A 14,013-nucleotide genomic window follows, 5' to 3' on the forward strand; every position below is an offset into this window, starting at 1 on the left:
CAACATGACAGTAAAATGCATCACAGATCTGTCTTAGTGCTATTGCAACTCAGAAAGATGTTCCTCACTAACAAGTAATGAGCAACAGGCACTAAAGAGACTATCTCTTTCCGTTTCTCTCTTGAGTTTAACGTTGAGAATGTATAGAACATGACAGACATGACCCAATGCAAATGTGAACATCGGCTGCTAGCCAGCCGGCTAGCTATAGGTGGCAAGCACGACAACGACGGGGCCTCTGTATGCATGCCACCAAGCTGCAGCACTAAAATCTTTGCATGCAAAGACGCAAACGAACTGCCAAGCACGGATTGTTGAGAGAAAATATTGTAAAATTCTGTATATACAGTCAAACCTCGTTATAGCAAAGTTGCGTCTGCCACATAAATAGCTTCACTATATCCAATACTTGTTATTCTTAGATTCATTTAGTTATACGTGATAATTAATTTTACATCTGTATTCTATATATGTCTAAAGGCTTGACAGAAATACAAAGCATGTTCCCAAGTTCTGGCATACTTAATTTGCTTCTCACATTATATGTGGGTACTATGGCAAGGAAGTCCAACACGGTTGTGGACGACACGAAGGACGCCGACAAGAAGACACAACAGCGTAGCCTTTGCGAGTCACACCAGGAACAGCGTCTAGCCCGAGCCCCACTTCAGTAGTACTGGCGATCCGGCTGCGGAGCTTTGCACGGCACACTTCTTCCTTACAACTTCCGCCCTTGCTGAAGACAGAGCCGCGCAGGAGGCCTAAGGCGTCGTGAGGACGAAGGGCTCGTGATATGGCTTGAGGCGATCTACGTGCACAGTTTTGCGGCCTTGGCGACGCAGGTCTGTAGGGGGCGCCAGAGGTTCGATGACGTAGTTCACCGGAGAAGTTTGCTGTATAACCCAGTAGGGTCCATGGTATCGGGATACAAACTTGGAGGAGACACCTGGTGTCGAAGTAGGAGTCACCCACAACCAAACGAGAGCTTCAGGTGAAAACTGGTGGTGGGGGCGCCCTTCGTCATGACAAAATTTCTGTAGCGCTTGTTCTTGCGTTGTAAGGGAGCGAGCTAGTTGCCAACATTCTTCTGCATATTGGGCGGCTTCCGAAACCGGTGTACCCTCTGATAAGTCGGGACAGTAAGGAAGAATGGTGTCAATGGGAAATGATGGTTCGTGGCCATATAGAAGAAATAATGGAGAAAAGCCCGTCGTTGACTGGGGTGCCGTATTGTAGGCGTACGTGACATAGGGAAGGATGAAGTCCCAGTTGGTGTGGCTGGAGGCGACATACATCGAAAGCATGTCGCCAAGAGTTCGATTAAAGCGCTCTGTCAATCCGTTTGTTTGCGGGTGATATGTGGTGGTACAGCGATGAATAACGCGGCATTCACCGAGAAGTTCTTGAATGACATCGGCGAGAAAGACGCGGTCTCGGTAGCTCAGGAGTTCGCGGGGAGCGCCGTGACATAGAACAAAGCGTTGAAGGAGGAAGGAGGCAATGTCACAAGCCGTCGCGGCTGGCAGAGCGGCCGTTCCTGCATACCTCGTGAGGTATGCAGGAACTGGGTATAGCTACAATGACCCAGCGAGTGCCAGCAGCTGTGTATGGCAGAGGTCCGTATAGGTCTATCCCGACCCGGTCAAAGGGTCGCAAAGGGCACGGCAAAGGTTGCATTGGTCCAGAAGGGCGGCAAGGATCAGGCTTGTGGCGTTGACATTCTGTGCAAGAGCGAATGTACTTTTGCACAAATGTGTACATACCGCGCCAATAAAAGCTATGACGTAGTCTGGTGTAGGTCTTGAAGAGACCAGCGGGTGCACACTGAGGGTCGGCGTGGAAAGCGGCGCATACGTCAGTGCGGAGCTGCCAAGGTATTATAAGCAGCCATTTGCGGCCGTCGGAACTGTAGTTACAACGATAGACGATTCCGTCGCGGATGGCGAAGTGCAAAGCTTGTCGGCGTAACGCTCGGGATGGTTGGCGTGCAGGTGAATCAGAGATGTAATCTATCAAAGATGAAATACAGGAGTCCTTGCGCTGCTCCAAAGCCATGTCGATAGAAGTGAATGGGAGAAGTGGGTCGTCTAGGATGGAGACACTGACAATGTCAGCGTAGATAGGTGAGCGCAAAAGAGCATCGGCATCGGTGTGTTTCTTGCCTGAGCGGCAGACAAACCGGATATCGTACTCTTGGAGCCTCAGCGCCCACTGGGCTAGGCAGCCGCAGGGATCCTTAAGAGACAACAATCAGCAAAGTACGTGGTGATCGGTAACAACATCGAAGGACCGGCCGTACAGGTATGGACGAAATTTTGTGATGGCCCAGATGATCGCTAGACATTCTTTTTTCGTGACTGAATAGTTTGCTTCAGCTTTCGTGAGAGTGCGGCTCGCGTAAGCAACAACATATTCTTGGCAGCCGGGCTTTCGCTGGGCGAGCACAGGGCCAAGACCAACACCGCTAGCATCCGTATGGATTTCCGTGGGAGCAGTTGGATCAAAATGGCACAGTATCGGTGGTGTTGAGAGCAGGCGACGTTGCGTCGCGAAGGCATCCTCGCAAGCCGAGGACCACGCGGAAAGATTGGGGTCTCCCCGAAGAAGCTGTCAGAGGTGCCATAATCAAAGCGAAATTTCGAATAAAGCGGCGGAAGTACGAGCAGAGGCCAATGAAACTGCACAAGTCTTTTAGAGACATTGGCCTCGGGAATTCTTTAACAGCATGGAGCTTAGCAGAATCAGGAAGAATGCCGTCCTTCGACACGACATGTCCGAGTATTGTCAGCTTGCGTGCCCCAAAGTGACATTTTTTCAGGTTTAGTTGGAGGCCAGCGTCACTGAGGCAGCGTAAAACCTGCTCCAAGCAACGAAGGTGAGTAGGAAAATCTGGTGCGAACACTACCACATCATCCAAATAACACAAGGACGTGTTCCATTTAAGGCCTCTAAGAATAGCGTCCATCATCCGCTCAAAACTCGCGGGCGCGTTGCAAAGTCCGAATGGCATCACACGAAATTCATATAAGCCATCTGGTGTGATAAAAGCAGTTTTAGGCTTATCGTCTGCAGCCATAGGCACCTGCCAATAACCAGAGCGTAGATCGAGGGAGGAAAAGAACTCTGCACCTTGTAAGCAGTCTAGGGCGTCGTCGATCAGCGGCAATGGATAAACATCCTTCCGGGTTATTTTGTTTAGGTGACAGTAATCCATGCAAAAGCGGATCGAGCCATCCTTCTTTTTAACTAAAACAACTGGCGATGCCCACGGGCTGTTGGACGGTTCAATGACACCACGCTTTAGCATGTCACCTACTTGCTCATCAATGACGCGTCATTAGAAAGAAGAAAGAAAGATGTTTATTTTTTTTCCAAGTTATTATACACAAGTAACAATCACATGTCGGACCTTTAGCCAAAGGCTAGTTGAAGGTCCGATAAAAAAATACAAGGGAAATCCTAGCATAGCAGGAATAAAAAAAGAGCAACAGTAACTGTATATACAAAGGTGTTGGTTGTTGATTCAAAAGTCAACTAAAAGGAAGTGAATACATCAGAGTACCAAATAACAGTGTAAGGGGGCACAGCTCAAATACAGGAGAATACATATCGCAATGTAAAGATGTGTATTATGATGTCAATTTCTTTTATGTATCCCACAAAAAATTGCAGACAATATCGATTAGTACTGGACTGGTTGATAAAGCATACAATTGATGAAATTTAATACGTACATAATGAGAAAAACGAGAGCAATAAGACATTTCAATGCATAACAAAACAACACAATAGCGTCATACTAATTACATAGAATAAGCAGAAAATAGTCTAAAAAATATAATTCTTCTTGCTTTGTACAGATCTATCAAGAAATTGATTATTTACTCTGTCTTTAACAAAGAAAGAAAATGTTGTTTCAGGGCACTAGGGAAGTTCGAGGAATTAATGACTCCCGCTGGGAGTCCGTTCCAGGTTTTAATGTCTGTGAACTGTAGCATACGCTCTCCGTATATATTGCTACACGGTGCGAGAATAAAATGACCTGCAGTTACATTTCTTATACATCGCGAAGACAATAAAATATGGATGAGCTGAATGGTTGGTTGAATCTAACAACCCTATAAACACACAATGAAATGCTCTGCTGACGTAAATAGTCAAATGGTAATATGCGATATTGGTGGAATAATGGGGCCGTGTGATCGTAATTCTTAGAATGAGACATAATTCTAATTGCACGTTTTTGGAGCCTAATAATCGGATTTAATATGGTTTTGTACGCCCATCCCCAGGAGTTAATGCAATACCTTAAGTGACTTTCAATAAAAGCAAAATACATAAGTCGTAAAACTTAGGTGTCAAAGTACTCGCGGGCTAGAATTACACCGTAGCAACTAGATGACGATCTGGAGCAGACACCGTTTATGTGATCTTCCCATAGCAGGTGCTTATCAAAAATTACCCCAAGATATTTGTAAGAACTTGTCTGATCCAATGGGATGCTATTTATATGTATGTTTAAAGGTGTAGTATCTACAATTTCGAAGCGTGACTGAAAAATAAATGTTCTGTCGACGATGCACGGTATGGTTGCTGCCGTAGCGGTGAGCGAGAACCGGTGTCAATCCGGTGACATACAGTCATCGTTCGGCTGAGAGAAGTGTTATGGCTGTCAAATGCAGGGCGAAATTTCTCAAAGAGACGGAGAAGGTCATGCGTTGCGTGGGGTTTAAGGCGTTGTCGATGACATGGCTGAAAACGTCGTCAGGCGATGTGGCAGTTACGGGACTACAGTAGAGGGTGTTGACCTCTGATGATACAATAGGAAGATCCAACGAGGTAAAGGTGTTGTAAGGCTCCACAGTGCCGAGAGATTCACCGCAAAGCAACGTAATCGGGGATGGGAAGTGGTTGTGTACAGGAAGGTGAGTCGCACCAGCTTGAAGGCCAAGCAGGGCAGTTGGGAGTAATGAGAAGTGGCGATGAATGAAAGCAGTGAAAGGTGTGAAGAGTACGGTAGAGTCAGAGGCAAAGGAACAGGATAGAGGTGCCAGAACGGATGCGTGTGGAGGTATTTGGATGTCGTCAGTGAGGGACAATTTCGTGCAAGAAAGCGAAACGTCATCAGATATGGCATTGCCAAGCAAAGAGAAGACGACTTCTGCACGGGAGCAATCAATGACAGCTCGGTGACGGGAGAGAAAGTCCCAACCCAAAATAATATCGCGGGCACAGTGGGGAAGAATGACGAACTCAACTGAGTAGAGCACTCCTTGAATTTCAAGCCTGGCGGTGCACGCAGCCACCGGCTGGACGTGCTGTGCTGTGGCCCTGTGGAGTAAAGGACTGAAGAAAGGCGTCATGACTTTTCGTATTGAGCGGCATAGTTTTTCGGCAATCACAGATATGGCGGCACCTGGTTCAAAGAGGGCAAGCACAGAGACACCTTCAACAGCGACATCAATAATGTTGGGCGGCGAAAGAAGAGGGCTTGAGCGTTGTGACGATGACGCAGTTCTTGCCTCGGGAACTACGCCACTTAGTTTTCCGTGGCAGCGGTAGAGGGATGTCGATGCATCGGGGAGAGCGAGCGACGTCAAGGAGAAGGAGGACGGTGGATGGAAACTGGGCGAAGGCTTGGGTGGGGAAGGGGTAAATCGCGGTCTGGAGCGTAAGACAACGGATGGTTGCGGCTGTGCGTGGGTCGTCACGTGGATGAAGTGGACGGCGGCGACACAGGCGTGCAACATGTCCGGGAATACTGCACGAATAGCAGATGAGCCGATTGTCCGCTGTGTGCCAAGGATTAGTTACTCAAAGGGCTGGAGGTCTTGGTGGCGTGGGGGTAAAAACAGGGCTAGGCATCGGAGGTGGAGCCCAAAAGGTCGGCGGTCGTGCGACAGCGTCGGCTTAAGTCAATGGGGCAGTGAGTTAAGCCGCCCGTTCCATAGGAAGGACCTCGGTCACTTGTTCTTCTATACCTTGTCGTAGGGTCAGACTAAGGGACGAACTTGACTCCGGTGGGTTGGAGATGAGGGAGAGCTGGCGAGCAACTTCTTCCCGGACGAAAGCCTTGATCTGGGAGAGGAGGGTGGAATCTGGAAAAGGAGAGGTCAAGCTGGACAACGATTCCTGATGGGGAACAGGACGGCAGGTGAGGATGCGTTGACGGCGGAGTTCGTCATAGCTTTGGCACAGTTCAATAAATCGGGCAACAGTAGAGGGGCTCTTTGAAATGAGCATCTGAAATGCGCCCTCGTCGATACTCTTCATTATATGCTTGATTTTATTTCCGTCAGTCATGGATGCATCGACGCGTTTACAGAGATTGATGACATCTTCGATGTAGCTGGTAAAGGTCTCACCAGGCTGCTGAGAGCGCGACTGCAGACGCTGTTCGGCGTGAAGCTTTCGAACAGCAGGGCGTCCAAACACCTCGCTGACATTTGTCTTGAACACCGTCCAGCTTGGGACTTCGCTTTCATGGTTCTGAAACTACAAGTGGGCAATTCCAGTGAGGTAAAAAGGGACGGTGGTCAATTTCGTGCCGTCATCCCATTTGTTGTTGAGACTGACGCGTTCGTAAGATGGGAGCCAGTCATCAACGTCATGGTCGTCAGTGCCGCTGAAGATGGGAGGGTCCCGCTGGCGGAGTGTGCCGGGGCATACAGAGGACTGGGGAGCAGATGGTGGAAAGCTCATGGCGCTTTCGGTGGTCATGATGGCAGGGAGAGTCCGGCTGCGCAATTCCAGGATTACAGAAGACCCAGCAAACCCCCGCCAATCATGGCAAGGAAGTCCGACGCGGCTGTGGACAACACGAAGGACACCGACAGGAAGACACAACAGCGTAGCCTTAGCCAGTCACACCAGGAACAGCGTCTAGCCCGAGCCCCACTTCAGTAGCACTGGCGATCCGGCTGCGGAGCTCTGCATGGCACACTACAAAAGTTCTGTGGGGGAGGGCTGAAGTGCTGATCTTATTAAACTAAGAAAAGATCAAGCAATAAATTTTTCTAATCTCCTGCTCGTGGCTCATGTATCCGAGATTTCATGGTACTCTATTCTGCCCTTTGTCTCTCTCTCGTCTCCTTTTTCAGCTCTTCATCTAGCACTCCTCTTTGTCTGGACTATGCTCATTTTACATACAGGATAGGTCACTGCCTCATCTTCGAACATTTGCTCCTTGCTGATACACGTTGGCACTTAAAACATGGCAGGACTTTTGCTATCGTCAACATTATCTTTTTACTGCTAGCTATGTTGCAGCTGTGTAGTACAGCAGCGCAACAGGGTTTGCATAAACGTTAGCTTTCTCCTTCCTAATAAACGTTTGCCCTTTGCATATAGACCGCCAGTTGAAAGCTTGACGTGTGTCCTGCCATTCTTTCTTTGCTCACCCTCGTCTTCTTCTGCTAGAATAATGTTTAGCCTTGTACAAATGATGCGGGGACGCGGGGACACGGCAGTTTTGAACTGCTGTGACGAATGAGTGCTGAAACCCACAGAAAGCACTCAGTGCGCAATGGTCGGGTATTTTTTGGTTTTGGAGACGAATCTAGTTCATTATACAGTTAAGCCTCGATATAACAAGTCGGTAAAATTGGCAATTTGCTTTGTTATATTGAAATTCAACCTTTATGTAAATAAGTAAAGTTGCCAACAGATTTTTTTCTACATGGAAAGGGGCCACAGAATTTTCAGAGTTATCGGGCAATTGAAAAAAGCAAATTTTAATGAGAAAGGAATTCATTTTGATCAATTTGGGAGTCGGCGACAGATGATACGGTTTCACACTACATGCGTCGATGATATCTTTTAGGTGTTGTAAATTAAGTGAAGCCAGCCTCGCTTTCGCGTGTACTCCGCCCCCATGGCTAATAGCGTCATCCGGACTTGCACGCCACTATCGGGAAAAGCGCCGGCGGTGGGGTGTGAATGCTCCATCTGCCTCTTCTTCCAACGGGTCGCTGAAACTCGAGATTATGCAACCTCCAATACCACACGTGTGGTAAGACAGCTTACACGGTGCCACGCCATCTTGGCATGCCCACTTTTCGCACACGCGGCAGATTACCTCTAAAGCAGGGTGCACGGCTATATACACACTCAGCCGTGCTTACAGTCTCGCATGCCTCCAGTTAGCAGTACCAAAGTCTCGCCGAGCTGAAGTGTTAGAGCTAGCGCACGACAGTCCTTGCGGTGGCCACTTCTGAGAAAGAAAGACAAAAAAGCGCATTATAGGCGCCTCCTTTTGCCATCATGGGCGTCTGATGTCGCACAGCCACAGTCGAGGTGCACGCCAGAAATTGAGATGTGCGCCAACTTACCCCCTCCCTCGCTCCCGCCCCCTCGCAGTGCTTGACCATGTTCAGCAAGCTCGCTAGCCTCCCCCCTCTTTCCATTTTCTCACACAGCAAGGTGGCCCTCGTGTAGCCACCATCTTTTCTATCTCACCCTCACACACTTTCACTCGCATCTAAAGCACACAGTGCGCGAAACGTGATAGGGTCTTATCGCACTTGTACATCATACGGAACAAGATGCAGCTCTACTTTGGCAGTTGCTATTGTTGCGCATCGCACGATTTGAGGGGTGCATTAGCAGGCAGCCCAAGCAGCCACTGATTTAATGATCTGATCATCAGCATCCACGGAAGTTTCCATTTATTGTCGCGGCATTAATTTGCGGCAGCAGTGAAATTTCATTCTATTGAAATCGCCTACAATTACAAACCCACTTCGTTATACTGATGTTCTAAATACACAGTGTTCATGGACAAGAGGTTATAAAAAGTTAAGATACTTCATGATATCCAGAATTTTGTTATACTGAAGTTCGTTGCATTGAGGTTTAACGGCATCCTTTGGCAGGACAATTTCAATTCGGTAAAACAAGGTTTTAAACACATGTATCTCAAGGGAAATTAATTTAATTTCTTTATCCATTTCTTCCTTATATCATGTTTTTGTTATAACGAGGTACAAGCATACAATTTTCACCTCATTTAAATATTAACAGTGCCAGTATGTTTTAATAATGCTCCTGTGTGTGTGCGTGCGCGTGTGCGTGCATGTGTGTTGCGGGGACACTGGACTTGCACCCATCCCCTGATGTTTTCCCAGCATGGATATTGTGCCTCCTGTAATCAGGCTTCCCCGCATAGTTGCGTGCCGTTTCCAGTCAGTATAGTTTTAGAGTAGTACGAGAGATGACGCGCATGTTGCACTGCAAATGCCACCTAACGGCAGGGTTACTCAAGCATAAAAGGCCTCTTGCTCTTTGGCTTGGGGTCAACAGCCCGTGCAGATGTTTCATTTGCCCACTGGCACGCTTCTTGGGCACATCATGAGAGAGGCTTTGAAGTACAGCATCGGAATGGACAAACCTGATTGTTTGAAGGCATTACCGTTTGCATGACTGTACACGCAGATGATTAGGTGTTGGTGTCCAACTTGGGGCAAACATATTCACTCGACATCCTGTCACAGTGAGTGGGACTTCCTCAATTTTGTTAGCGCCCATTGGCATGCTTCATTGATTGCAATTCGGCTAGCCGACATTGGTGTATAGAAGGCGCAATAAATGCCCTTTTGCTTGTTCCCGCTACAGTAAAACCTCATTAAATTGTACCCACTTAAACAGTAGTTTTGTTTTAAAAGTAGTAATGTCAAATCCTTTACTGAACTGCGTTTCGTATCTGCATAAACCGTACTAGCTCATTGCGTTTGTATCGGTTAACACGTAGTGTTTCCACTTTTCGTTGCACAATCACGGCGGTGCGTCGTCCCTATCGGGCAGCCCGTCAGAACAGGCCTCAGAGATCGGAACAACGGCCTCCAAGTACCCTGTGCACTTGTGCATGAAGCCACATCAGCATCAACATCATTTCAGCGTCGTGCAAGCAAGGACTTAGATAATGCCGAAGCTCAGATAAAAAACGCAGGGTGCTCAGCATATATGTAACAAAAATTGGACATCGTTCGTGCTACCGAAGGTGGCATGAAGAAGTCGGCGCGGGCACGTGACAGAGATCTACCATTGACTACGGTGTGTGGCACTTGGAATGTGAAGTTGCTCGGCAGCCCTGCTGCAACCGCAACAAGATGTTGGCTACCAGGTTAGACTTTTCGCTATTGTTCCCTCTGCTACCAAAGTGTCGCCTAACAACAGTGATGAGGATGACACGGAAAGCAACAGAACAGGCTATTCAGGCTCGACAGTGGCACAAGCTGCGCATTATGTCAGCTCATTGCAATGAGAACAGACACCAGCAATGAAAAAGGCACCCCGCGACTTCTGCAGGGCTACCGCGCCCGTGCACGGAGAATATACACTGCTGACGAGGAATTTGCCATACAAGTGTTTGCTGAGAAGAGGAGGCTGGCTGAAAAGCTGGCTCGCAGCTCCAGAAAGTTTGAGGCCAATGTCGTCGCTGCTAGGCTGCCGCGGCATCAAATGAAAATAACAGGCCTTTGTTGAGCGAAGTGAATAAATACTGCACGTTTTTTCCCTTTCACCACACTCTCTCTCTGAGTTCCATTTTTTACAGGTAAGTGGGTGATCTCATGCTATTTAGATTAAGCAGTACTACTGTTTAGCGCATATTTTTTGAAGCTCTGGCCAACTATGGTTTAACGAGGTTTCACTGTATTGTGTTGTCGTTCCTTTGTCCCAACAGCACATCTGAGACCCCACAGTGTCAAAAGAGAAACATTTGAGACAAACATTAGCAGCATGTAATGGCAGATAAGAACAGGCACACAATATCTGTTGCAACTTGGATGCTCACTGAGCATATGCGAGCAGCCGTACCAATTTTGACCGGGAAGCCCGCAGGGAGTTGGAGGGTGATGAAGTCCCGTAGCCTGGCGAAGTGCGTGCTGTTGATCGACATGAGATCTACAATTGGAAGAATCTGGAAAACCAGAAACACAGAAACCATCAAGTGGCTTTCAAAAAGCACCTGGGTGCAAATGTCTCTTGCACAGGAAAGAGCCACACTGTTCCTTAGCACTGGAGAAAGGGGTTCAACGAGGAATCAGTTGAGGCAAGATAATTACACATATCCAGTATACAATAGCACAAAAATAAAAAAGGTAACAAAACAGACATCATGAGAAAAAAATAGTGTTGGCGTAACAGGTGACATAAAGTAAAGTACACATACTAGAAATGCAGTTTAACAAGATGCAGGTTTGTGCAACCTGATTCACTGTGAAACTAACCCCTGTATTAAAGAATGAATCTTAACTTGAAGCCTGTGCTTAAAGGGATACTAAACGCAAATACTAAGTTGACGTGGATTGTTTAAACACCATTCCAGATACCTTGCAACGCTCGTTTCGCACCAAGAAAAGACTTAGTTTATGAGAAATTTGCATCTGAAGGGTCCGAATCCTTTTTTTCAAAATTCAAATCTCCCACCAGCCAACCGGCGGAGTGGTGATGTTGCATATGCCATCACCACTCTTTGCTGCCGTTGATGAGTAAAACCCCGCCCGACAGACGGCGCTACCAAGCCAAGACAGAGTGGTGGATTCGCCCTTGCAGCTGCTTTTTGGTCAAGTGGCGTAGACCGTTCAGGCATCCTGCGACATCACGCGGAAGTTGAATTCTCTGCTACTTGCAGTTTGTTTGAGTTTCGCAAGCCAGCAAAACCAGCGCAGCTATGCGTGATAATGAAACAAGGAAAATGCGAAACCGTGGGCGGCGTGAGGTCAAGTGAAAACGAAACCTTAAGATCGCTTGAGTCGTTGTCAAGAGTAATTTCAATGAGTTCCTTTTTCTAAAAAATGAAATAGGACTGGACAAGCAGCATTTTATTTCATTTTATGATACAAGGATAATTTTTGCATTGAGTGGTTGAGTACTAGTGACAGAATTTAACTGAGGAGTGCTTTCATCATCGGGCAAGTGCTTGAATGTCCCGGGAGAGTCTCTAACCATGTCCTGCATTTGCCTCGATTTCTCGATTATTAAGACTCTGTTCGCAATAATATAGACGCGTTAGAGATTCTCAAGCACTAAGCTGTCACTTTACCTTGACTTAATATTTGCCTTTAGTGTCCCTTTAACTTGACTTTGGGTTGTGTGTGACCTTGTACTCCACCTTGGGTTGACCTTTACATTAAGTTGTACTTGATCCTAACACGCATAAAATTTCTGGACCCGTTTTGTCGTAGAAAAAGTACATGCTAGAGTCGAGTAAATATGGTATATAGCAACAATAAAAAAAAAACATAATAAACACAATGTGTGGAGCAAGACAAAGACAAAGACAACAACAGCATTTATATGATAGAGGCCCAATATACAGTGTCAACAGTGTCACAGTGAAAGCGTGTCAGCTTTCTGGCACAATGATATCCCCAATGACATGAAACATAACAGTTGCTCAACATGCTGAAATGCAATGTACAGGAGAGCCTCATTACTACTATTCATTGCATGCGATAGAATTAGTGAAAAGGCAAGACTTTTGCATGTAAGCTTTTGCCAAATAAATGGCAGACAAATTTGACTTGTCTTTTGTACTCAGAGGGCTTAAAAAACGAAAAATCCCACATTGCTACAACCATTGACAAAACAGAGAATAGCAAGACAAATGCACAGCTACTGCCCGAACAGAGGTAGCGACACGACACAAATTATTACAAAAGAAACAGGGAACCAACTGACCTGCTGGGGTAAAGACAGCGGATAGTCCTCACAGAGCCAGAGATTGGCACGGAACTTCTGGGTGCGTACAGTTGCCTCTCGGGGTCGCCCAATATCTCGGCCTTCCAGATCCACTTTGGCATTGAAATATTCTTCTGGACGAATGTGGCATGGGTTGCTTCGCCACTCTGTCAAATCCTGTAAGAGACAAGAGGAACAAGCTAATATGTCAGAGTATTTAAAATACAGGATACTATTAAAGGGCCACTCACCAGGCCACATAGCAAATTTTGGTTGTACAGTAAGAACTCGTTAATTCTCAACTCGTTAATTTGAAATTTCGGATAATTCAAAGTGGCTGCTGCGATCCGTCCAACAACGTATTGAAAGCAATATGTAACACACTGTGCGATAATTCACACTGAAATCCACACCACCACAGATAATTCGAACTCCTCGCCATCGTGGATGAGGAAAGTGCTAGTGTGCAGGAGCATGTTGGTGACGCTGGTGTCGCTGTGTAGGTTGCACAGGTTTGCTCTTTCCAACTGCAGCCCTTTGTTTAGGCCGAACTGGACAGAGTCGCATTTGTGCCTGGCCGGGCATAGCCAACGCCTCTGTTGCAGGTTGGTTCTCACTCTCCTCCAAGGTTCTCTCTCTCTTAAGACCTTCAAAATAAAAAACGTGGACGTGGCGTTGTGATCTTTTTTCCTTCTCTTTCTTTTTTTCATGTTACATCTTGAAGGCTATGCTCTTTCTTTATGAGATGTTCTGCTGAGAAGCGGCACCAAGTAATGTCTTAAACATGGTGGCCGTGACATTTATTGGCGCTCGCGTTACCAAAAAGCATAGCCTTTGAGATTCGTGGCTATTAACAAAAGGAAAGCATCACTGGGATACATGTTTGGATGTCGCCTATATGTACAATGGAGCTCAGCAGCGTGCAACCGGTGCAGCTATGAAAGTACAACGGAGACCAACGTCGCAGCAGGTTGTAGTGAGTTTCGCAAGTGCATTCTTAGAGTGCAGCTTTTGTTCTTGTGGTGAATGTCGGTAGGGCAAAGGCATGTTTGTAGTTCAACATTTTCGGTGCGCATGGCTTGTGGCCAGTCACACTAGGCCGCTTGCATTGTGTGCCCCGTCAGCTGCTCTCTTCGGAGAATGCACAGAAGAATCCCCAAGACAAGCGCCACTTCGAACACTTTGAACGGCTGACTACGACCTCCTGCAAAGCAGCGTGGACACCTTCTATTGCGATAGCAAATATATGGACTCTGCCATCGGCGTTGCCGTGAGGTTCCGTATAAAGTCCAAGGGCGATAAAATCATCGTCACGCACCATACGCTGTATGT

General features: G+C 47.0%; 1 protein-coding gene across 2 annotated transcripts in view; it reads right to left on the reverse strand.

Moving 5' to 3' along the window:
* The window catches only part of LOC142576077 (ankyrin repeat domain-containing protein 13D), an 87,095-nt gene that overhangs the window by 26,631 nt on the left and 46,451 nt on the right, over positions 1-14,013 (reverse strand). For both annotated transcript variants that reach the window (XR_012826776.1, XM_075686012.1), the window contains exons 10-11: positions 12,682-12,858; positions 10,816-10,918 (exon numbers count right to left, since the gene is read on the reverse strand). Coding sequence is in view for 1 of the 2 variants with exons in the window: in XM_075686012.1 (XP_075542127.1) it covers positions 10,816-10,918; positions 12,682-12,858 (280 nt within the window). In the remaining variant the exon portion in view is untranslated. The remainder of the gene's footprint in view (positions 1-10,815; positions 10,919-12,681; positions 12,859-14,013) is intronic.

Source organism: Dermacentor variabilis, chromosome 3, assembly GCF_050947875.1.
Source record: "Dermacentor variabilis isolate Ectoservices chromosome 3, ASM5094787v1, whole genome shotgun sequence".
NCBI lineage: Eukaryota > Metazoa > Arthropoda > Arachnida > Ixodida > Ixodidae > Dermacentor > Dermacentor variabilis.